The following is a 22,589-nucleotide window of genomic DNA, read 5'->3' as shown; positions in this document are numbered from 1 at the left end:
TTTTAACATGGGGAGTCTATGGGATTGACTCCCTTTTACAGCCAGCCTCAAGCGGCCAGTCAATGAATTGCATTTTTAGTCACTTCCTTGTTGGCTTCACCAGAGAGAGCGGTAGGTTGCCACTAGGTTGAAGCGCATACCTGAAGCCCAAAGCAGCTTATACAGTACTTGCTTATATATTGCTTTGCCTCAGATTGCGAGTATAGAAAGCTCTTTTGCAGGTCAATACGTTTGTAACACTTTTTTTACAGTGCGTGTCCACTGGCACAGAACAAACTGGTGGTTTGGCCCTTAATCAACTTGGAGTACTGACACTGCTGTCAGCTCAAACACATAAGGTGTTTCCAAAATCGTAGACTCCCTTGTGTAGGTACTTATTTTGAATAAGAAATGATTTCATAGTATTTTTTTTGTAGTATTAATGTGTTTAGTATGAATATAATCTATACATTTGCCATGTTATCATAATAACGTGACTTTCCAGTGTCAGTTGTGTCACTTCACTACCATTCACAAATCCTCTCTTGTGGCTAGATAGTGTCCATCATATGCAAATGTTAGAATCTTGCCTGAAGTATTAGGGTACCTAATGTGCACTCTTTTATCAGTACTGTAAATTAAGACATATTTATTTTGTCACATACTGTTTTCACAGCCATAGTGTTACTGATGCAGATTCACAAATAAATTGTATGTTGTTGTTTTTTTTCATGCTATTGTGTTACAGTATAGAGGAACATTATTCACCATCATGTTTTTGCAAGGTAAGTGATTACCCATCATTTTAAACCATCTGAAATCACGAAAGGTCTGAACATTGCATAACAAATGTAAACGATTGTGTGGTCATCCTGGGTCTAAAGCTGCATGATTTATATAGTTTAGCAGTAATATTTAAGTTATATCTATCAAGGGAGAGTGCTGATTCAGACCAACAGCATGATTGGAATCCGCTTTTATAGATTTCAATAATCAAAATGTTAATATTTAGTAACTTAGATTTTACTGCCAGTTACTATTGTGTTTTTGCTTCATCAACAGAGAAATCAAACTGTTGTGTGTCTCAAATCATTAGACAATAGTACCATTATTGAATGGATCACTGCTTTTAAACATTCAATAACTCACTCATAAAGACAATCACTTGTTGCCCCAATTGAGGGATATTGCTTTTTATTGTACAGTGGTTCAGCAAGATTATATTGTGTGTAATTTACATTTTACAGTGTTTCCAGTTACATTGTCTTTGTTACTTTCTGATCCACCAAGGCTCAAAATATGTAAAAGTTCAAGCAGAACAATAAGACACTACAGTTTGTCAGTAGTAAAATCAGAAACCTCCCTCTCTTTCTGCACTACAGAAGTTGCATTTGAAATAACATTTAGTCTGTATTTAAATTGCAAATATACTTGAATAAATTAATAGCGAATGATGCCATCTACTGGCATAACAATGCAACAATGCAGATAAAGTCACCTAAAAATAGCCACTACTAATGTACAGACTTGTCTGTCTGGAACATGCAAACAAAGGACGGAAACATACTGTACCGTCCTTTGTACTAACTAACCATTAAAGGGGTCATATGATGTTGCTAAAAAGAACATTATTTTGTGTATTTGGTGTAATGAAATGTGTTTTAAAGGTAAAAAAAAAAACACAAATTATTTCCTACATAATGTACATTGTTGTTTCTCCTATATGCCCGCCATCTGAAAATGACAAACAACAAGCTCTACTCTATACACTGCTCAAAACTCACATTTGGATCATCAGTGGCAAATCCTTTACATATGTAAACCTACTTACGTGCCATGAGTAAGAAGCACCAGACTGTCCTTGGAAATAGTTAGGAATGGCTGGGGGCTTGAGCAATCAACGGCTATAACGAGGAGCGGACTGGGGTTATTGTAACCACATGTTATGACCCTGGGCTGGACTCCACTTCATCCACAATTAAAGCTGATCTGGTGATCCACAGCTCGAAGTTGCTGTATTTCCTTATCGGCCAGCACGGATCAGCTCCAGGCATGACAAAGCTGATATCGTGCTATTTTGGAAGGCCAAACAAAGTGGATGAGCTGACCACCCGCATCCAAGAGCTGCAACGAGAGGCTGCACAGGGTATTTCACCATCTTCCTCGCCATGAGCCTGAGCTCCAATGCAATAACCCAACACCCTATGATGGGGACCCCGATTCCTGCTGGGCCTTCTTGTCCCAGTGTTCCGTGGTGTTTGCTCTGCAGCCACGCACATACGCGCTTGAGAAGTCCAAAGTGGCTTTGTATTAACTGGGAAGGCTAGACACTGGGGAACATCCATCTGGTAGACTCAAGCTCCCTGTTGTGCATCTTTCAATGATTTCCGGCAGGAGATGGAGAGGCTGTTTGACCACTCTGGCCGACCAGCTAGCATGGCTCCGTCAGGCGGGTCGCTCTGTGACGGACTATGCTATCCATTTCAAGACTCTGGCAGCTACTGTTCCTGTGACTGGAATGAGGAGGCCTGTCAAGATAAGTTTCGTGCAGGGCTAGAGGACGACATCCAGGATGAGCTGGCCACTCAGGACTTGCCACGTGACTTTGACGATCTTATCAATATGGCATTGCGGATCGAAGGTCACCTTCGCTGCCGCCGTCAGCGCCTGGCAGTTCGTCCATCCTGGAGGATGGAGGAGTCATCTGCTGTTTCCCCCACCGACCCCCTGAATGTCTCCTCCACTGATGATGGATGATGTATTGCATCTCCCCTCCTCTCGGACTCTCCTTCAGATTGGTGATGTTTCGAATTCCTGCTCGGCACTGGTTGACTCAGTAGCCGAGGGCAATTTTATGGATTTCTCTCTAGCTACCAGTGGGGGATTCCTGCCATTCCTCTTCCTGAACCTATTCCTGCCCGTTCATTGAATGGCACCTTAATCACTACTGTCTCCTATGCTACTCCTTCCTGTCAATCTTTTAGTCTCTGGCAGTCACCATGAGGAGACCACACTGTACTTTATTGAATCCCGAGTGCTCCCATAGTACTTGGGCACCCGTGGTTGGTGTGACATGGCCCTCGCGTGGATTGGTCTAGCAACTTCTTGTCTTGGAGTGAGTTTTGTCTTGCGTCTTGTTTGGGTGCTACCTCTTTTCCTGTGTCTGTGTGTCTTGTCTTGCAGGTCCCGGTGGAGTACCACGACTTGTGCCAGGTGTTTAGCAAGTCCTGGGCAACCTCTTTACCTCCACTTCACCTTTACGATTGTGCCATCGAGCTCCTCCCAGGCACTTCCCACCCAAGGGCCACTCATTTTCCCTTTCATGTCCTGAAAGAGAGGCCATGGACAAGTACATTAATGAATCCCTCAAAGCCGTTCTCATCCAACCCTCTTCATCTCCTCTGGGTGCCAGGTTCTTCTTTGTCAAGAAGAACGACGGCTCCTTGCATCCTTGTATAGATTATCGAGGCCTGAATGACATCACTATTAAGAACAGGTACTCTTATGTCGTCTGCCTTTGAGCTATTACAGGGAGCCAAGGTCTTAACCAAGCTAGACTTTTGGAATGCCTATCACCTGATTCACATACATGAGGGGAATGAGTGGAAGACAGCCTTCAACACACCCATGGGAAACTTACCGGGTCCTACCATTTGGTCTGACCAGTGCCCCAGCTGTCTTCCAGGCCCTGGTTAACGACGTGTTGAGAGACATGGTGAATCGCTTCGTCTTTGTGTATTTTGGTATCTTGATTTTTTTCCCCATCTCTGCAGATACACACTCAGCACGTTCATCAGGTGCTACAACGGCTGCTGGAGAACCAGCTTTATGTTAAGGTGGAGAAGTGTGTTTTCCATGCCCAGTCGGTTCCGTTCTTGTGGTTCGTTGTTTCTGAGGGAGAGATTAAAGCTGACCCCTGTAAGGTAAGGGCCATTGATGTAAGGTAAGGGCCAGATTGGTGGCCATCCATGGCCATGGATTTCAGGCAGTTCATGGCAGCCTGCTCTTTGTGCGCTCAGAGCAAGACTTCTAATGTGCCTCCTGTGGTCCCCCTGGTCACGTTTGGCCCTTAGTTTTGTCACTGGCCTCCCTGAATCTAAGGGTAACACTGTCATTCTTACGGTGGAGGACCGTTTCTCGAAGGCGGCCTGTTTCATTCCCCTTCCCAAGATCCCCTCAGCCAAGGAGTCTGCTCAGGTGATGGTTGATCAAGTGTAACGGATTCATGGTCTTCCAGTTGACTTGGTCTCTAATATGGTTCCCCAGTTTGTCTCCCGGTTTTTGAGGGAGTTCTGTTGGCAGATCGGGGCCTCTACGAGCCTGTCATCAGGATTCCATCCCCAGACCAACGGCCAGACAGAGCGGGCAAACCAGGATTTTGAATGCACTCTTTGCTGCCTGGCATCCCACAATCCGAGCTCCTGGTGTCAACAGCTGTACTGGGTAGAATATGCCCATAACTCCCTTCTGGCCTCTGCCACAGGTATGTCCCCATTCCAGTGTTCTGTCGCTTATAAACCCTCCTTGTTTCCCACACGCTCCCATCTGCTTTGGCTTTTGTCCGATGGTGTCGACGCACCTGGAAGAGGGCTAAGGCTGCCTTGGGCCAGGCTAATAGGTGGACTAAAGCAGAGGCAGATCGCCACCGGACACCTGCTCCTCGTTACGTGTGTGGTCAAAGTGTATGGCTCTCCACCAAGGACCTGCCTCTCAGGGTAGCATCACGCAAGTTGGCACCCAGGTTCATTGGCCCATACCGGATCACCAAGGTCCTGAGTCTGGCGGCGGTGTCACGGAATCACACTTTTCCATGTTACCAGCGTTAAACCTATACGGTCTATACGGTGTAGAAGTAGCTAGAGGTCCGACGTAGGGGTCGGGGCTTTCAATATCTTGTTCACTGGGAGGGCTATGGTCCAGAGGAAAGGAGCTGGATTCCGGCCCAGGACATCTTGGACTGGAGACTGGTTGAGGACTTCTATCGGCGACGAGGTGAGCCCCTTCCTGCGGCGCCTGGTGGTGTCCATTGGAGGGGGGGGGGGGGGTACTGTCATGTCCTCTGTCTGATCACCATGTTCTTTGGTGTGCACGTTATCTATATGTCTGCATGTTGTGCGCACATGGTGTTTTGTTTTGTTAATTCGTCATGCACCTTTCTGTGGCGTTCCTCCCTCCCCCTCTTTACTAACTTTTCCGCTCCGAATAGTTTGACTCCACTCACCTGAATTCAATGTCTTTTCATCTCTTGCTCTATTTATTTCCGTTTTTCATGCCAGTTGGTGCCAGATCATTGTACGCCAAATAGTCCATGTACAGTCACTCTGTCCGCTCCAGTCTAGCCCTGTTCAGTTGTGCCATTGTTGGTCCATGCCAGTTTTTTGGTCCTTGTCAGTCATGGCCTAATGGTTGGAGGGTTGGACTCCCAATCGAAGGGTTGTGAGTTCTAGTCTCGGGCCGGACGGAATTGTGGGTGGGGGTAGTGCATGAACAGCTCTCTCTCCACCTTCAATACCACGACTTAGGTGCCCTTGAGCAAGGCATCGAACCCCCAACTGCTCCCCGGGCGCCGCAGCATAAATGGCTGCCCACTGCTCCGGGTGTGTGCTCACAGTGTGTGTGTGTGTGTTCACTGCTCTGTGTGTGTGCATTTCGGATGGGTTAAATGCAGAGCACAAATTCTGAGTATGGGTCACCATACTTGGCTGAATGTCACTTCACTTTTTTGCTGCTACCAGTTGTTTTGTTTTCCCTATTTTTCCCCTTCATCATTTCCGAGACTGGGCACCTGCATTCCACAGAAGTGTTTTGGTCTGCTCTGTTGCCAGCTCTCTCGTGCCTTCCTCCCCTCTCCGTTCACTATGCAGCTGTGCCATTGGGTGCCCCTTGCCGGGTGTTTACGCAAGGACATTTGAAGCCTCTAATTTTTCTGTTGGACTTTTTTCCCAGCCTGTTTCAGTTTGTTTGAGGGAGTTTTCTTTTTGGACTTATTAAATAAATTTGTCTCATACTGAAACCTGCATCTGTGTCCGGTAGTGTTCCTGATAGAATATCTCTTTGGATTTGAGACTTTAGTCTTTGCAACATTACAGATCTTCTTTATGCACCAAGAGGTTGTAACACGCCAAAGAAAAAGGAAAAATTTTATTTTCATCATATGACCCCTTTAAACCCTATAATTTGCACTCATTGTTGGCTTGTATGTGTTCATGTTATGTACGGACATTTAACTTTATGGGCTAAAACATGTGCTGGTCAAGATGTAGCAGAATGTTTACTGCTGAATATTAGTAAAACATTTTTTTCTGCATTAGGTTTCATACAACATACTGCTCTAGTGTTTGTGCTACTCTGCTGCTCTTTAGTGGGCAAATCAAATATCAATTTTTTTTTTCTTTTTGTATCCAATAAAGGCTTGTTTTGGAATGTTGCATTTAGCGTAGTTTTGGTTGATGATCTGGAGATGATCAAGAACATGATGAGTCCTGAGAAAGTGCACACATGCCGACAAAGCATTTTTCAGATTTTTTCAACTTAATGATCTAAACTATTTTAACTGCATTCTTTTTATAGATCAGACAGGAGAAGCAAATGTACCTTCAGCAAATGTGCCAATGGCATCTGGTGAGAGTTGAATTCAATATATTTCACAACCTTTTAAAACACATTGCCATTTTTTTTTTTTTTTTTTTTTTTTTTTTTTTAAACGCATTTCAAGAAAAAATAAAATAAATCATTGTGGTGACATATGGGTCGCTTCTTCCTAGATCAACTTATTTTCATTCACTTCATGTATCAAGTATCTGATCTGTACGGGTAAAGATATCTGATAGTTTATCATATTTATCTCTTTCACCCTTAGTATATACCATTGGACCTCATTCAGGAAATGACATTCATCTTACACCAGCAGAAGGTAAAGACATAAACATGAATAATGTGTACAGAGTTCAAGTACTATACTGTAAAAATGTTCTTCTCTGCTGCAGGTTATAGCCCACCTCAGGACCCGATGGTCATGTCAGTCCCAGACAGACCTCTGGGCTGTCCACCAGGTTTGGAGTACCTGGCCCAGGTGAATAACAATACTCTCAGAAATGAACATTTACATTCACTGTAGAGAAAAAGAATCATTGTTCATATATATATGAACCTTTCTCTAGAATCTACAGTAGGAATGAAAACCATGAAGAATTTAATGGTTCCGATTCACTTATAAACAATACCAGTTCCTTACAATTTTTTAAATACTTGTAATAACATCTATTATCTTTCTAGAATAGTAAACCAGACATATGTGTATATGTGTGTAAAAAAAAAAAAAAAAAAAAAAAAAAAAAAAAAGATATAAAAAATAAAATAAAACTGCATGTGTCTTTAGCTCTGCTTCTCTTTGCCTGGGTGAATGTGGTTTTTGACATCAGTGTACTTATGGACATCTTACAGTACAGATGGACAAATAATGCACTCTATGCCTATTTTCATGTCAGTTCTACAATGCTGCTTATCACAGGTTGACCAGCTTCTAGTTCATCAGAAAATTGAATTAATGGAAGGTAATGTCTGACCACTGATTGCACTAAAAATAATTTTCTAAACCCCTGTCAAGTGAGTGACTACAAATGCTCTCTTTGTCTTACAGTTCTCACGGGATGGGAGACCAATAATCAATATGTTGTGAAAAATAGTTTAGGACAGCAGGTGTTTTTTGCTGCTGAGGAGAGCAATTTTTGTACTCGAATGATGTGTGGACCACTGCGTTCCTTCCTGCTTCATATCCAGGATAACATGGGACAGGAAGTGATGACTTTATCCCGCCCCCTCAAATGCAGTAGTTGTTGCTTTCCTTGCTGTCTGCAAGAGGTACAGTACAACACGACCACTTCACCATTCATACTGTTTCATGCATATTAGCCCAGTGTTTTGCATCCTGCTTTGCATTCCATCATACCTGCAATCAATAAAAACAATAAGTGTTAATAAATATTTGAAAAATATCTATGTTGCTGTCTTAACATGTCAGTACTGCCTCATATATTTCAGCTGGAGGTCCAGAGCCCCCCGGGGAGCCCTATTGGTTATGTAATACAAAGCTGGCATCCTTTCTTCCCGAAATTCACCATCCAGAATGAGAGAAAAGAGCCTGTTCTGAAGATTGTGGGGCCATTCTGTGACTGCAAATGTTGTTCCGATGTTAATTTTGAGGTATGGTGCATACATTATACCATAAATTATACTGTCATGTTCAAAATATAATATTGTAACAATATAATATAATACAAATGGTTTGGAAATATAAAGCCAATTAAAAATACAAACATGGAATATATAATATAATATAATATAATATAATATAATATAATATAATATAATATTCAGCAAGGATGCATAAAATTGATCAAAAGTGACAGTAAGGACATTTACAATGTTGTTTTCAAATAAATTAGGTATACATAATTTTGCATACATCAAATAATATATATTCAGGTAATGTGTGTATATATATATATATATATATATATATATATATATATATATATATATATATATATATATATATATATATATATATATATATATATATTGGTATAACAGTTTCCACAAAAATTTTAAGCAGCATAACTGTTTTCAACATTGACAATAGTAAGAAATGTTTCCTGAGGACCAAAACAGCATATTAAAGTGATTTCTGAAGGATCATGTGAAGACTGGAGTAATGGAGTAATGATGCTGAAAATTAAGCTTTACATCACAAGAATAAATTAAAATAAATGCAGCCTTGGTGAAATGGTAGTCTATATTGTATATAAAAATGTATACTATTATATATTACTATTTTGCTGTGAATGAGATTATTTTGTGAATGTCATATTTTGTGCTTGCAGAATGAAGTTCAACTGATTTATAAATTAAATTCTACACCATTTAAAGTGTTTAACTGATCATCAATCTAACAGTCACATGTTTATTTGATACCAGGTGATGTCACTGGATGAATCATCAGTGATTGGTCGGATTAGTAAACAGTGGTCAGGATTTGAAGCAGAAGCGTTTACTGATGCAGACAACTTTGGCTTGCAGTTTCCAGTGGATTTGGATGTGAAAATAAAAGCAGTAATATTAGGAGCCTGCTTTCTTATTGTAAGTAATAGGTACTCTTCATTAATCATTAATAAACATTTATATATATATATATATATATATATATATATATATATATATATATATATATATATATATATATATATATATATGATTATTATTATCATTATTATTATTATTAATTATTTATTTATTTATTAGCTTTTCTATCAAGAATTTGAAGAATCTGTCCATAATTACATAATTTCTAATTACATTAATTTACTTGTCTTTTTTCATTTTGAATTTACAGGATTTCATGTATTTTGAGCACACTAAAAAACAAGAGTAAAACCACCCTGGAGCCTTGTTCCCCATTTGATAAAATTTTGTTTGTTTGTTTTTATACAAATGCTGTACAATTTTCTCTTTAAAGTTTGGGTCATAGAAATGTTTTTCTTCATTACAACACAGTGTAAAACATCCACTTATCTCACCTAATAATTCTTCCAGTTTCACAACAGAAGTATAAACTCTTTCATACACATTTGTTCTTGTGACTCCACCCCTCTTTATTATTATTATTATTTAATAAAGAAAGATAAACCTGCTGCACTGTAAAATAAATAAATACAAATTCAGACCTCTCCAACTCAAAATTTTCTATTGATTGATCACATCTAAATTTTTCAATTGGCCAAATTGAATTTGTGTGAATTGAATTTCATAAATGTAATTAGGCCAACTGATAAATTAAGATGTGACTAGTCACTAGAAAATATTGAGTTGGAGAGGTTTTTATTTTTTTACAGTGTGTAAATATAATGTCTGCATCTAGAGCGTGTCAATATTTAACTAATCCATAAAATGTTGATTTAAGGATTCACAATAACCATGAATCTAAACAGCAAGATGAAATGTTTAAAGAATTCAACATAAATTCGTATTTAGCAAATTCTTCAACTGTTCCATTCTGTTTTTAGATTTACTATAGTTCATGACATTATTGTGTGTCCTGTGCATTTCTGAAAGTCTCTATCAGTGTGCTATTTTAAGTCACACATTCCCTTCTGCTCGACCCCCAGCCTTTCTTATACATACAAGGGCACAAGTTAGTTTTACAACATATGTATAACAAGAGATACTACATGTGAAAGAGCTGCTATGTGTGTACCGCAAACTGGATTCGAGTGAAAGTACGTACGATGTTACATTGCAAGTTATTGTTTGTTATTGTGTTTCTGTGAATGTAATTTGATGCATTTGTGTGTTTTTTTTTTTTGTTTTTTTTTTTTGGCATACATTAACATGTTTGTCATAAATGAATAACTTAACCTTTGTGTTTATACTTTTGACTGAAAATATATTTTTTAAGCATCAAATTCAGGCTATGAATGTAAATGTGTGTGTGTGTGTGTGTGTGTGTGTGTGTGTGTGTGTGTGTGTGTGTGTGTGTGTGTGTGTGTGTGTGTGTGTGTGCGTGTGTGTGTGTGCGTGCGTGCGTGCGTGCGTGCGTGTGTGTGTGCTGTCAAACGAATAATCAGATCAAAAAAAAAAGATTGTTTACATAATATATGTGTGTATACTGTGTATATTTATTATGTTTATATAAATACAAACACATTCACATATATATTTAAGAAAAATATAGTTTATATATTAGATAACCAATGTAGACATACATGTATTATATATATGTATTATATATATATATATATATATATATATATATATATATATATATATATATATATAAATATATATATATATATATATATATATACATATATATACATACACACATATATATATATATATATATATATATATATATATATATATATATATATATATATATATATATATATATATATATATATAAAAATCTGGATGTGATTAACCATGATTAATCATTCGACAACACTAACATAATATATATGATTTGTTTCTGGTAAACCACTATGGTTTTCTTGAATTAATATCTAATTAATATTGTGTGTGTGTTTGTGTTTTTGTGTGATAACTGTTAGAGATAAATACGTTTTTAAAAGATCAAACCTTTTTAAAATAAAGAGTTTTATGTTAATACCAGGCAATACTTAAGGGGTAAAAAGCCATAATTTCTGTATTGTTAAAGTATAAACCTTTGCCTCAACTTTGTATTCCACTGTGTGTTGTTTTAATAAGCTGTTTCCTGTTAATTATGGGTGGATTGTGAGATTGCACGTGAAGGCTGATCTCATTTCTAAACATGAAAAAAGTGTGTGAAGCATTGAATAGAAAAAAAAATGGCTAAGAAATGTATTGAAAGGGTTTTTGAAAAGTTACAAGCAGAAACTTTCAATAGCGTACACCTGAAAGTACAACGTAGTATGGAAACGTTATCAATTTCCATACACAAATAACTGTCTATATCCATGGAGACACTTCCGTCTAAAAGCCAGACGAGGGATTCGAAGTTACTTAATGAACCGTCGGTCATCACAGAAAAAAAAAAAAAAAAAATCTATTTATATATATATTAAAATAAGGAGATGAACCCCCACTGCCTCAGTCTCTTTGGGTTTTTTGTGTAATGGGTGTGGGCAGAAGCAGATTGTTTCCCGGAAAGGAAACTCACGTATAGTGTTTGAGGCAGATAAAGGGCGAAGAGAAAACAGCTCTGTGTTACTGTCGCCCACTAAAATAATAATATATAAAAAAGAAATGTAAGTAAAAGACTACAACGCAATATCTACGGCATCAGTATCCACAGCACTTCAGTTTTAACAAGTAACAGGTGAGTTTTTAGCATATTAAATTAATGAAGCATACACTAAAAACGTTTTGTCAGTTAACCCGTAACGTCAAAACTAAGACGGAATAAATAGGATGAAGTTATAATAAACGAAGTAGCATAGAAATCAGCTAGAAATAGACCTTTAAAGTAACAACTGCATGTTTACGTTACAGTATTTCTAAACCTCTGGATTAACCGAATTATCAGGTTATGAAGGATTATGTCTAGGCAGGCTATCCATTTATACATAATATTTCTTCACTATAACTGTATTTCGTCTGAAAACTGACAGTCTCGTTGTGGAAAGTAGTATGTAATAATCTATTATTTATTGGTTTGTTTGGACATCATTAATAATTTGTATTATTATCGAAAATGTTCACGGAGTAATCCAGTAATTCATTATCTAAATAACTGACTGATTGTTTATTTGGTAATATTTGATCTCCTTAAATGTGTTCAAAATATGTTAAATTAATAGGCTATGAAAGTATGAATTAACTTTTTTTTTTTCTTTGAATTTTTTTTCATGAATGCATTATGGTGTTCTGGTTGCTTAAGTACAAAAGCTGTAGTTTACATCAGTTGTTACAATTATAAACACCTTATAATAACTAATGTAACAAACATCTTGTATTCGAGTGGATTATCCTAATATGTGTCTAGGAAGATTACATGTTATTTGCATTCTGTAATTGCAGTCCAACTTCCCGGTTATTTCCTGGTAAATTCCCAGGTGTTCCCAACCTGAATATTGTGTATTAATGCCATCCTGTTTGTATTGAAGATTCACTGGTTATGAAAATATTGGGTTGTTGAAATTCCATTCCCTACAAAGTATGGAAAAAAACATATAGGAAAATATTTGCTTAACCTGCTTTTCTGGTTTGCATGTTTGCAGACCGTCATTTGCAGCCTTCCATAATGGCAACAAATAATGGTGAGTGTGTCAAAATCTTATCATCAGCAACCTGATCCTGACAGAACTCTGTTAAATTGCTGTTATACAGTTTGTAACTCAAAGAAGCACTCTGGCTTTCACAGTAAGAACAATGTCAAATTGATGTTCTTTGATACTTTTTAAACCAGGTTACCCAACTGAACTCCAACCACAGAAAAATGCTATTAATCCCACCCCTCCTTATAACCAGAGACAAGGCATACCAGGCCAAGGTAAGGGAATTTGACATTTTCACAATCCTCACTTTTCTAGATCCTCCTGTGTCATTTTCTTCTCTTTGAAAGGTCAAATGCCTGTGATGCCAGTTCCACAAAGACCTGCGGGCTGCCCACCAGGACTGGAGTACCTGACCCAGGTAGAGCTTCGATGCTGGATATGAACAGCTCTGTATGCCACTGTAGGCGGTGATGGAACAAAAAAAAAAAAAAAAATGTTGCAAGATGAGATAGTTTCTTCTCAGGAAATGGTGACTTGGGTTGCGTTGAATTTCTGGGCTTTGAAATGCCACAACAAATGTCCCACTTCTTGGAAGAATGTGAAATACTTTGGAAACGCTTTAAAAATGATTAGCATGCCATACAAAGTCGTAAAGATGTTTTTAAACATTTATTTCCTTTTTCCAACACAGATTGATCAACTTCTTGTACAGCAGAAAGTTGAGCTGGCTGAAGGTAACAGTGTGATGTTAGTTTTAGTGTTTTTTTTTGTTTGTTTTTTTTTAGTTTTTTACCAATATTATATGAATATTTTGCATGTGTTGAGATTAAAGGGACACTCCACCCCAAAATGAAAATATTGTGATTAATCACTTACCCCCATGTCGTTCCAAACCTGTAAAAACTTTGTTCTTCTTCAGAACACAATTTAAGATATTTTGGATGAAAACAAGGAGGCTCGTGACTGTGCCATTGATTGACAAGTAAATTGCACTGTCAAGGTCCAGAAAAGACATATTCAAAATAGTCCATCTGCCATCAGTGGTTCAATCTGAATTTTATGAAGTGACAAAAATACCTTTTGAAAAAATTATTTTATGAAAAAAAAAAACAAAAAAAAAAAACAACTTTATTCAACATTTCTTCTCCTCTGTGTCTCTCCGCATCACCATAGCACCATTTCGGAGAATATCTGCTGAACTCAAACTATTCTGTGTCATACTTTTATGGACCTTGACATTGCAATTTACTTGTCAGTCAATGGGACAGTCACACGCTTCCTGGTTTTCATCCTTTTCATCCTAATGGGTAGACAGACAGACTTGCAATCGAAAGGTTGTGATTTCGAGTCTCAGGCCGGCAGGAATTGTAGGTGGGGGGAGTGCATGTACAGTTCTTACTCCACCTTCAATACCACGACTTAGGTGCTCTTGAGCAAGGCATCGAACCCCCAACTGCTCCCCGAGCGCCGCAGCATAAATGGCTGCCCACTGCTCCGGGTGTGTGTTCACAGTGTGTGTGTGTGCACTTTGGATGGGTTAAAAGCAGAGCACGAATTCCGAGTATGGGTCACCATACTTGGTTGTATGTCATGTAACTTCACTTCGTCACTTCAATTTCATTTTGGGGTGAAGTAACCCTTTATAAGGCTATTATCTCAATATAACAGAAATCAACTGACCCCCTTGGTTACTTCTACCCAATTATATATACATTTTTAGGGGATTTTTTGTTAAACATATATGTGATAGAATAGTTATGTTCCATTTATTACCTGTTTATCACTTTTTGAGCATAGACCTGAAAATTAAATTGGTAAATCTTAAATACTTCAGAGCACAGACTTAAGTTGGGTCTAAAAATAAAATAAAATAACATTGATAATAATAAATAAATAAATGTTATTATTTTATTAGAAAGGTTTATTATTTTGAAATTGCAAAAACACAATTTTAAACGTGATATATGACATTTTGCAAAACATGTTTTACTCTAAGTTATGTGAAAATCAAACTGTAAATCTAAAGTTGTGTTCCAAATTTTGAGGCTGATATCTCAAATAAGTTATTTTGGGAAAATTTTGTTTGGAATGTGGGATTTGGGAAATATTTCCACTAGATGGAATTCACATCCCATTCATTTCTAATCCGGTCATTTTGGACCTTTTTGAATCATGTCCATGAATTTCATAACAAGTGCCAAAACCTTTAACAAGTCTGTACAATACAAATGAAGTAAAAAGTTATTTAAAAAAAAAAATCATTTTTCGGCCACAATATTTTACCTTGTTTTGGTGTAACTTGGTGTTAAACCACCCAAACACACTTCCATAGAGTTAGAAAACAGCAAGAGCTTGTCAGTTAATATGGTAGTTGGTAACAGTTGCCAGGCAGGATTGAAACTAACCAAGGTGGGGCTTACTGATGGCTCAGTTAAAGCAGTGCACAAAACTTGACAAAAACATGGATCTTACTTTTATTTTTTGTTTCATTTTGTTGTATCAAAGTTATATTGGGCTGGGAGACCAACAATAAGTACACAGTGAAGAACACTATGGGGCAACAGGTGTTCTTTGTGGCTGAGGAAAACAACTGCTGTAACAGACAGTTCTGTGGACCACTGCGGTCATTCGTCCTCCATGTTCAGGATAACATGGGACAGGAAGTGATGACACTCACTCGTCCTCTGAAGTGTGGAAGCTGCTGTTTTCCCTGTTGCCTGCAAGAGGTAATACAGATTTTGGTTCATAAAGTTACATTCTGTGTCGTAATTGTGTTGGATTTACAGCGTAAACGCAACAGCTAAACTCAAATCACTCCTCATTCCTCTCAGCTTGAAATCCAGTCTCCACCAGGCAACCCGATTGGATATGTGATCCAGAATTGGCATCCTTTCCTTCCCAAGTATACCATACAGAATGAGAAGAAAGAAGCAGTTCTGAAGATTTCGGGGCCGTTCTGTTCATGCAGATGTTGCGCTGATGTGAACTTTGATGTACGAAACATACAAGACACGAATATTGATAATAGTTTGATAATTTGACCTGGTCTTTAATCTTAGTCATAAAAGTATAAAACCATCTGATCCTTTTACATACCACTAAACATTTTTCATGATGATAGTTATTTTTTTTTGCATCTGAACAGGTTTTGTCCGTGGATGAATCAACAAAGGTGGGCAGAATCGCTAAACAATGGACCGGTATGGTGAGGGAAGCTTTCACGGATGCAGACAATTTTGGAATCTCCTTTCCTATCGATCTGGACGTGAAGATCAAAGCTGCTCTTTTCGGAGCGTGTTTCCTCATAGTAAGCAAAAATAAGTTATTACGTCAACATGTTACTGGTTGGACCAGTTTGTATCGGTTTAATCTTGCTCTATAAGCTTTGCGTGTTTCAGCATAGTGAATAATCTACTGTTATTCTTCTCTTGCAGGACTTCATGTTCTTTGAACACAATAAATAACTTCATTTTCTGGATGTCATGTAAGTTCAGTAATATTGCATTATGGATACTTTAAAATGTCCACAACATGATTTTTCAACACATCATTGTTAGTGACATCTAATCATTATTTTTTTGTCATTGTATTTCAGGTTGAATTTTGAACTTTTGAACTTCTCCTCGACTCTCAAAATCTTAACCATGGTTTCAAATGTGGATCACTCCATTAAATATTATGGACAAGTTATATTATACATACTACAATGTACATTACATTATAGAGTATATTCCTTCACTACTGTCCTTGAGCCACCACTAGGTGACAGCAATTCCCTTTACAATAATATTGAGATACTCTCCTGTATCAACAAAGTATACTTTGCCAAAAGAATTAACTGCAAACTATTACACTTATTATTATTATCATTATTATAAAATACAATATAAACAGTCTTGTAACAAGCAAAATGTTAATGGCTTGATTTTGCTGCATTTCGTTATAATAAATACTAGAATAAAGTGGTATATATCAACATCTGCTTTAGTATTTGCAGTCATTCTTACAAATGTGTCATAAAATTATAATTGCTTACAGGTATAAAGGTAATGCATATTATATTCAAACATTTCTCACTGTAAAATGAAGTTGACAATAAATAAAACAGTACAATTATTCAGATGATTCTAAACAACGTTCACAGTTTCATTTAGCACCTTTGTTCTTTATTCCCAAAGTGCTCCTCAACTCCTCATTATGCCTTCTTGGAATTAGATAATGAGAAACACTTTAACTTTTTTACCTTTGCTTTCTCGTTATCCAAGTTTTCGTGTTGCTCAGCAGCAACACCTCATTTACAGTCCTTTAGAAAGCTGTTTGCTTTTTCCTCAGAAGGAAACTTTCGATATGATGCTCGAAGAAAGCCCTTAATCTTATCCAGGGTCATTTCAGAGAAGGAAATCTCTATCTCTAAACCTTTTTACTAAAATTAAGACTTTGAGAGTTGCAATAAATAACAGCTAGGTTTTGGAAGAAAAAAATAGAAGGACCCCAGAAAATATTATCCTTTTACTTCTAGAATGCTGTTCATTATAGTGCACTGCATTTATATATATATATATATATATATATATATATATATATATATATATATATATATATATATATACACACACACACACACACACACACACACACACACACACACACACACACACACACGTGAAGCTCATCAAGAGAATGCCAAGAGTGTGCAAAGCAGTAATCAAAGCAAAAGGTGGCTACTTTGAAGAACCTACAATATGACATATTTTCAGTTGTTTCTGAAAGTTAACTATTCAGTTGGTTCTGTTTTATAATTCCACATGTGTTAATTCATAGTTTTGATGCCTTCAGTGTGAATCTACAATTTTCATAGTCATGAAAATAAAGAAAACTCTTTGAATGTGAAGGTGTGTCCAAACTTTTGGTCTGTACTGTGTACACACACACACACACACACACACACACACATATATATATATATATATATATATATATATATATATATATATATATGTGTGTGTGTGTGTGTGTGTGTGTGTGTGTGTGTTATGTATAGTTTGCCAATTTTCTGCATGCATACACTATCAGAAAAAAAGGTACAAAGGTTGTCACCGTGACATTGCCCTTTCAAAAGGTATAAATATGTGCCGTTTAGGTACTATTATAAATTTCAGGCAGAATTATGCATCTATACAGTCTCTAGGGGTAAAAAGGTACAAAAGTGTAGCTTTTAAAAAGGCACTGCCTCATTTACAGCTTTCTACTTTTTTGCCCACATGTTCCAAAATGTCAAGTATACAACCAAAGCACACTACTGTATGTGGGACAACATTTCGTCTTTTCATTTCCAGTGTGAAAAATGAATCTGAAAAAAAAAAAAAAATCAACCATGCTATTTATTTCTTAGATGATAACTGGACGGCACTGAAGTCATGTGAAAACAGCACAGCATACTGCTGGGTGAAATGTATGCCATTGCATAATGTGTGCTGTATCACATACTATTATTCGATCAAAGGCAGACACACTGAGAGAGCTGAAATCCACTGACAGTAAAGTCAGCTAAATGCTTTATTCCTGTCTGCCCGCATTACTCGAAACCTTTTGAAGACCGAAGCATGTCATCCTAAACTTTCCACTCTACACTATTAAAAAACATCGGCGGTTGCAGTGCACACTGTGCAGTATGCAGCAAGTTATTATTCTGTTCTGAATATCTGAATATCAATGGAATGTCAAAGCTTGTGCATTGCACTTAGACCCGAAGAACTGTTCAGCAGTGATGAAGTTTGTCTTTGTTAAAACAAATACAATTTAATAACACTCCATTTCAGCAGTTTTCATTTTGGGGCTCCTGTCATTCATATTTACATTTTAAACCCTTGTCATCAAACCACGAGGCTCTAATTTATTATTTATTGAAGCCTCTGTGACTTATATCTTGCAACCTGACCTTATCTGTCATATTTGGAACTACATACGTGACATTATTTGCCAGATTTGTGACTTTATATCTCACATTGTTACTTAATTTGTTGCATTTGTAACTTTATTTGATTGGTCATATTTGTGACTAAATATCTTGTGATGTGATTTTATTCCTATTATTTGCGGTATTACATTGCACCATGTGGCTTAATATCTCCCCATGTGATGTTACTTGACATATATTTGTGACATTGACTTTGTCATTGTCTCACATTATCACATTATGACATTTGTGACTATTTCTCATATTTGCATATTCCAGTGAGATTTTATTTCTTGTATTTCAACTTTATATCTCACAATGTGATTATTTTGTCTCTCAAAATGATTTTATTTCTCATATTTGCGACTTTTATATTTCCTAATGTGTCAGTATACTTTACAATGTAATTATTTCTCATATCTCTGACTTTAAATCTCATGTGAATTCACATCTTAAAATCTCGCACTTTTTCGTATTTCACGATCAGTTCCAGTGTTGGATTTTGCTTTGGATTCTTCAGTTTTACTCATAAATGTTAGATTACAGTAGTAAAATATGTGTTGCCAGCTGTATCTAATCTCTGAAGTCTCCGACGTTCTATCTGTTAACACGTTAAATAATTCTGACTTGTCCCTCAGTTTGTGAGAACTTACATTTCCAATAAGTCCATTGGACAAGACACATGTTTCCACTGTAAATTTTAAGGTATGTTTTAATCCTTTATCATTTTTCCTATTTGAGTTGATTAGTATACTAATTCATTTATTTGTTTGTAGTCCAGTGTATAACACCCATGTAAGTCAGTTCTGCATCTTTGAGGAAGAAACTCTCTTGCTCCTCTGGAGCCGGCTGTAAACTTCCAAGCTGGGAGATATAGTGGTGGCAGGGCTGTTGGATGTATTTGGTTTGATCAATAATGGAGGACTCATCTGCTGATGGAGGCGCTGAGAGACCTAGACAGCCTCTAATGAAAGGACTTGATTGATGTTGTGCTCTGATGTGTCTGTGACAGCAGCCAAGGGCCTCACCTCATGCAGCTCCACCCACAACTCACCACCGCTCACACACATTCACATACAGCCACAATCCACTGCTGATCATATGCGTCAGACACTTGTCTGTGCCTCTGACCTCTGTAGACTTAGAGCATTTACTCCCATGAAGCTTATTAATAAAGCATTGCATTGGTGCAGTAGTTTAATATGCTGGGACTCATCATTAGGATCGTCACTTTGTATCCTAGTGCTCACAGACTATGTGGTGGGCAAATTAATTGTGAGTTCTGATTCAAATTCTAGGACTATTGCTGTTTGTAGTGTAGCCTAGTAATTACAATTCTTTGTAAGCAACAAAAAAGTTTTATTGACACAATATTGCTATTTTCTGTGTCATCGCAAGGAGTTCAAAATGAAAGCCATAGCAGAACTATGGTACGTCCTGAATGATTCCAACCCAGTCTTTTGAGACAACTATTTTATGATTTCATATGTACTGTATTTGAACAATGCGATTTGTATAGAATCGTGTGATTGTTAAACATAAACTTACAGATATAGTTCACCCAAAATTTTTAATTCTTTCATTAATCCCTCACCCTCAAGTCATTCCAAACCTGTTCATCTTCGGAACACAAATTAAGATATTTTTGATGAATTCCGAGACCCCTGTGATGCTCCCATAGGAGTTAATTGCATCTCAAACTGTACAGTAAACACTGGAGATAACAAGACAATGAGTGACGCACTTGTATTGTGACCTGCAGTGAAAAATGAAACAATATCCAGATCAGCATGGAATGAAACAGTTAAGCAGCAAGAATGTTTTGGACTGATGGTGGAAAAGTGGTTGACTCACTCATAAAAACAGCCACTTGTTGCCATCTATTGGCATAATGATGTAAACTGCAGAAAAATCACTGAAAATTCCTTGCCACTATTACACGCAGCCTGTCTGGATTTGGCGAACACAGAAAGGCAGAGTGATACAAACACTCAAGCACACACTTCTTATTAGTCACAGGTGAGTGACGTGTCATCCTAAAACTACTTAACATTTTATAAAGAAAGGGAAGACTCTTCCTAACCAGTATGCAGCTTCTACCTAGATGATGCATGGCTGTCATAGTGCACCGCACACCAGTCAAAAGCGCACAGAATGATACAGCCAGTTCATGCAGGGTGCTTGTTAAGATACATTAGTGAGAGACGCCTAGTCATTTTGACAAACACCCTGTGATTGCTAATGACCACAGAATGAGCAGCAACCTTTCCTCTTAATGAGTTCTCCCAACCAGGTACTGGACAGTGCTAAGCTCCATTTAGTAACCAGTAAAGAGCTACAGACTAATGGCTGCTAGCAAAACATTGCATTTAATATATTGCCCGTGGTCAAAGAAAACCAAAGGCCATGCTGAGTTTTGACTTCCCAGGTTAGTTACTAAGTTACTTTTGTACATGTTTTCCATTCTTTCTTAATAAGACCAGTATTAAGCTTTCCAGACAGTCTGCTTATTGTATAAATGTTTAGTCAAACTATCCTTGTAAGAAACAAGCGTACTTAATTATAATGAATGTGCACTTGTAGTGTACTTGAAATATATGTATAGGTGTGTGTACTGTACAATTTCATATGAAATCACCAACTTGTAAAATAGCTACATTTTTAATGCGATCTTGTTGGAACCGTGTCAGATATCAAACATTTTCATATAGCATACATTAAATCATGCAAATTCATTAAAAACCACCAACTAATAAAATAGTAACCATGTCGGTTGGAACCATGTCAGATTAATCATATATTTTTATATAAATCAAATCAATCAAAAATAACAATAGCATTTTATCCATGCCATATTAATACTTTTATAAAATCTTTGCTAAGAAGTATCCACTGAAGATAGTTTGAAATAATTCACTTTAAGTGCTCTTCTCAGCACTGTGTTAGCAAAAGTATTTTGGGTTTGAGCTAAAGAGTGTTCGATTAATGCACGGTGAGTGACGCTTTATTTAAAATTCATACAGTTTGAGCATAAATATTTGAGTGTGAGAGTGTGTTTGAGCGTACTATGTCAGGATAACGGGACCCAGGAAAGAGGACAGGATAATGAATGAGCTTCCCGAATTCCAGTTGAGCTGGTCGTTTCACAGTCTGTGCCTTTTAGTTTCTTGTAGGACAGATTCGGGAACAAGCGTAGAATGACAATTATAATTATTTGTTTTAAAAGTTTTTGTCATTGTCTTGAAAATTTGCTATAAAACATTAATGCAGGTGTCAGCATACAAGACAAAAACAATTGATCTCCTTTAGGAGTGCACACACATACAGTACTCTCATCAGACAGCATTCAGCTGACGTGACAATGAGGAGCAATGTCACTGTCGTAGACGCCTTCAAGGACATGAAGCACACTCTGGGTGTCCAGGACACGTGTTTTGTCTTGAAAGCAAATTTACTAGAGTAAATTAGATGTTCTGTGACTTCAGGGTCTGACAGGGTTTGAAATTTATCATCCTTGGTTCATCAAGCTTGACATCCTTGAAGAATTTATTTTACATATAGTGACAAAAAACAATGCATTGACTGTTTTTGTTCACAGAAAATGTTTATAATATTACAACTACAGATATGTTTGTGTTTTCTTTTTTTGTTATACGAAGGTCATGTTGTCTTTATCATTTATTATTACTTTTTTAATGCCTTTTATCATATAGACCTTGTTGTTTTACTCTCGTCCCAGAGCAATATTAAAATCTGTATATATATATATATATATATATATATATATATATATATATACAGATTTTATTAATATATTAATATTAATATAATAATATATATTAATACCTGTTTGTGATCTAAACAAAGACATAACTATAATCTATTATTTATTGTGTGAA

General features: G+C 36.9%; 2 protein-coding genes across 3 annotated transcripts; both read left to right on the top strand.

The window, feature by feature from the left end:
• Positions 1 to 6,970: 6,970 nt before the first annotated feature.
• On the top strand, positions 6,971 to 9,602 carry LOC127951495 (phospholipid scramblase 1). Its single transcript, XM_052549386.1, has 6 exons — positions 6,971 to 7,051; positions 7,490 to 7,532; positions 7,619 to 7,839; positions 8,020 to 8,181; positions 8,956 to 9,117; positions 9,371 to 9,602. The coding sequence occupies exons 1-6, from the start codon at positions 6,989 to 6,991 to the stop codon at positions 9,407 to 9,409; spliced, it is 690 nt and encodes a 229-aa protein (XP_052405346.1). The 5' UTR covers positions 6,971 to 6,988; the 3' UTR covers positions 9,410 to 9,602.
• A 529-nt stretch (positions 9,603 to 10,131) lies between these two features.
• LOC127951349 (phospholipid scramblase 1-like) lies at positions 10,132 to 17,303 on the top strand. 2 transcript variants are annotated; one of them, XM_052549200.1, is made up of 10 exons: positions 10,132 to 10,253; positions 12,738 to 12,776; positions 12,926 to 13,009; positions 13,082 to 13,152; positions 13,426 to 13,468; positions 15,240 to 15,460; positions 15,566 to 15,727; positions 15,880 to 16,041; positions 16,169 to 16,218; positions 16,330 to 17,303. In XM_052549200.1, exons 2-9 carry the CDS (start codon positions 12,761 to 12,763, stop codon positions 16,196 to 16,198), a joined length of 789 nt encoding a protein of 262 aa, XP_052405160.1. In that variant the 5' UTR covers positions 10,132 to 10,253; positions 12,738 to 12,760; the 3' UTR covers positions 16,199 to 16,218; positions 16,330 to 17,303. The 2 variants fall into 2 exon arrangements, with proteins under 2 accessions (XP_052405160.1, XP_052405161.1); XM_052549201.1 differs by lacking the exon at positions 10,132 to 10,253 and adding an exon at positions 11,659 to 11,836.
• Positions 17,304 to 22,589: the final 5,286 nt, after the last annotated feature.

The sequence above is a fragment of the Carassius gibelio genome, chromosome B2 (genome assembly GCF_023724105.1).
Source record: "Carassius gibelio isolate Cgi1373 ecotype wild population from Czech Republic chromosome B2, carGib1.2-hapl.c, whole genome shotgun sequence".
NCBI classification, from domain to species: Eukaryota; Metazoa; Chordata; class Actinopteri; order Cypriniformes; family Cyprinidae; genus Carassius; species Carassius gibelio.
Note: the sequence above shows the minus strand (reverse complement) of the source record. Positions and strands in the feature narration are given on the sequence as shown.

Excerpts from the sequence above, each read along its gene's own strand:
- LOC127951495 (XM_052549386.1), top strand. The coding sequence starts at position 6,989 with ATGGTCATGTCAGTCCCAGACAGACCTCTGGGCTGTCCACCAGGTTTG. Across the intron at positions 7,052-7,489 it reads GTTTGGAGTACCTGGCCCAG|GTTGACCAGCTTCTAGTTCA; the intron begins GTGAATAACAAT and ends TGCTTATCACAG. Across the intron at positions 8,182-8,955 it reads GTTCCGATGTTAATTTTGAG|GTGATGTCACTGGATGAATC; the intron begins GTATGGTGCATA and ends ATTTGATACCAG.
- LOC127951349 (XM_052549200.1), top strand. Across the intron at positions 15,461-15,565 it reads TTCCCTGTTGCCTGCAAGAG|CTTGAAATCCAGTCTCCACC; the intron begins GTAATACAGATT and ends CATTCCTCTCAG. Across the intron at positions 15,728-15,879 it reads GCGCTGATGTGAACTTTGAT|GTTTTGTCCGTGGATGAATC; the intron begins GTACGAAACATA and ends GCATCTGAACAG.